The sequence below is a fragment of the Sprattus sprattus genome (assembly GCF_963457725.1).
Source record: "Sprattus sprattus genome assembly, chromosome: 6".
Classification (NCBI taxonomy): Eukaryota; Metazoa; Chordata; class Actinopteri; order Clupeiformes; family Clupeidae; genus Sprattus; species Sprattus sprattus.
The window spans coordinates 4651876-4654375 of NC_137925.1; the positions used below are offsets into that span (position 1 = coordinate 4651876).

Consider the following 2500-nt stretch of genomic DNA (forward strand, 5'->3'; position numbering starts at 1 on the left):
CACACACACGCAGACACACGCACACACACACACACGCAGACGCACGCACACACACACACACACACACACACACACACACACACACACACACACACACACACACACACACACACACTGTTTTATATGTCTCCTTCTAAATGATGTAAGTGTAATTTAAAGATTGTCGGCGACATTTCTTATATTATGGGTAAGTAATTTCCCGTGTACGTGTGTGTTATGTGTGTATTTATGTATAGATTAATGTTTTATGTAACTGAACATTTCCTTTAACTAACACACAGATGCCCCAGACTGTGATAGTGGGTCAGACGTGTGTCTGTATGCAGTGGAGATGGCAGACTCAGTGGACACGATGCACACCCACGTGTACCAGGGCCCTGAGCGGACCTGCATCCTCACGTCCCTGCTACCCGCCACACACTACTGTTTCTGGGCTAGAGCTGCCAACCAGGCCGGGGTAAGGAGAAAACCATCCCCAAACACACAACCTCACACAACCTCACACACACACACACACACACACACATAACCACACACACACACACACACACACACACACATAACCTCTCACACACACACACACACACACACACACACAACCTCACACACACACACAAACTCTCTCACACACACACACACACACACACACACAAACTCTCACACACACACACAACCTCACACACTTTTATTCAAACCACACAACTAGTTATTCAAACAAGCTCGGTCGGTAGGTAGACAGAGGCATACACACGTCTATACACTCCAACATGTTCCCAGGGAGACTCTTTCCTGTGTCTTTTCTGTGTGGTTGTTATGTGTTCTTTGCTTTACCAAAACTATCAGCTACAATATTCAGTCGTGTGTGTTTGTTTGGTTCCAGTGGGGGCCCTGGTCAGAGATGTTCCAGGTCTGCACAGCCACAACACCCCCTGAGCCGTGTGGCCCCCCAGTGCTGACCGTCAGTGCTGACCCCCCGTGTGTCTCTGTCAGCTGGGAGGTCAGTAAGCCTTTCATCCTTCTCCTCACACCTGTCCGATCTCCAGGGGTCAGACCCATTTCACTGAGCGCCATGTTTGCAGATTTTCATTTTCAGCCAGTCAGTAAACCAATAAAACTAATCAATAACTGGTTCCAATTCACTGATTGATAAGGTGCCAGTTAGTAAAAGCTGTCGGGTTTAGCAGTTATTGATTGTAATTAAAACCTGCTTAGTCTGGGCTTTTGTGGGACTTGAGTTGGCATATAGGGAAATACTCAGTTCACCAGACTGGTTCATTGTATACTACCTAGAGCTGCATTGCAATATCATTTTTCACAATACTGCATCTAATCTTATCGATACTGATGTCTTTATCATGATTTAAATATTGAATTTATATGTGTACTCACTGTGGGTTTCTGGAGACTTCTAATATTACTGCAGCCCCTTTTAATAGCCATGAAATTACAGACGTGTGTTTCTTTATTACAAGGACTAGGGCTCATATTATAGGGTGCTGTAAAGTGTTACTTTAAAAGCATACCTCCCTCTGTTCGTACATTTTAAGCACAAGATTGTTGTGATACATTTGTGATATTCTGATGTTTCGTGTTGCATCATGATGTGTGTCATGCTACAGTGCATGTGGCGATAGCCAGCCCTAATGCTAACTGCTAACTCAATGCTAATGCTAACTGCTAATTCAATGCTAATGCTAACTGAATATGTACCTCTGTTCTGCAGTGCATGTGGCGATAGCCAGCCCTAATGCTAACTGCTAACTCAATATGTCCCTCTGTTCTGCAGTGCATGTGGCGAAAGCCAGCCCTAATGCTAACTGCTAGCTCAATATGTCCCTCTGTTCTGCAGTGCATGTGGCGATAGCCAGCCCTAATGCTAACTGCTAACTCAATATGTACCTCTGTTCTGCAGTGCATGTGGCGATAGCCAGCCCTAATGCTAACTGCTAACTCAATATGTACCTCTGTTCTGCAGGTGCCGCCATGTAATGGGGCGAAGGTCTGTGAGTTTCGGCTGGAATGGGGGTTGCAGGGCGGTCCCCTTCAGGTGGAATACCATGGCCCCTCGACCTCCTGGGAGATGACGGAACTGATCCCTGCCACTGAGTACTGCTGCAGGGTACAGGTAAGAGGACATGCCAAGGGTACCCTCGGTAGCGTCAGCTGTACCCCAATACTATCAGAGCCAGGCTCCTTCATGTTTTATACTTATGCAGTAGGAAGTCTCATTTGTATTTGGCTGTCTGTATGTGTGGGCTCAGTCTACATCCAAAACCAAACTAGAGTGTTTAGTCCTTAGGAGATACAAAATGAAAGCATATGTGTGATGCTCTCCAAATGTCCTCTTTCTCTCCATAACTCTAGTGGTCACCATCTCGGTGGCCTCTGGACTTCATTGTAAACTTAGCTCCTTCTTTCCCACAGGCTGTCAGTGAGGCTGGAACGGGGCCCTTTGGGGACATCGCTACGGTAACAACTCCCCCTTCAGTCCCGGCAGCGG

General features: G+C 46.6%; 1 protein-coding gene across 1 annotated transcript in view; it reads left to right on the forward strand.

Annotated features, from left to right (window-relative positions):
• Nucleotides 1-2500, forward strand: part of LOC308366911 (fibronectin type-III domain-containing protein 3A-like) — a 27588-nt gene that overhangs the window by 18663 nt on the left and 6425 nt on the right. Inside the window, exons 19-22 of the mRNA XM_080840707.1 lie at nt 282-457; nt 881-997; nt 1976-2125; nt 2425-2500. The exon at nt 2425-2500 is cut by the window's right edge and continues 211 nt beyond it. Of these exons, the coding sequence (XP_080696833.1) occupies nt 282-457; nt 881-997; nt 1976-2125; nt 2425-2500 (519 nt within the window). The remainder of the gene's footprint in view (nt 1-281; nt 458-880; nt 998-1975; nt 2126-2424) is intronic.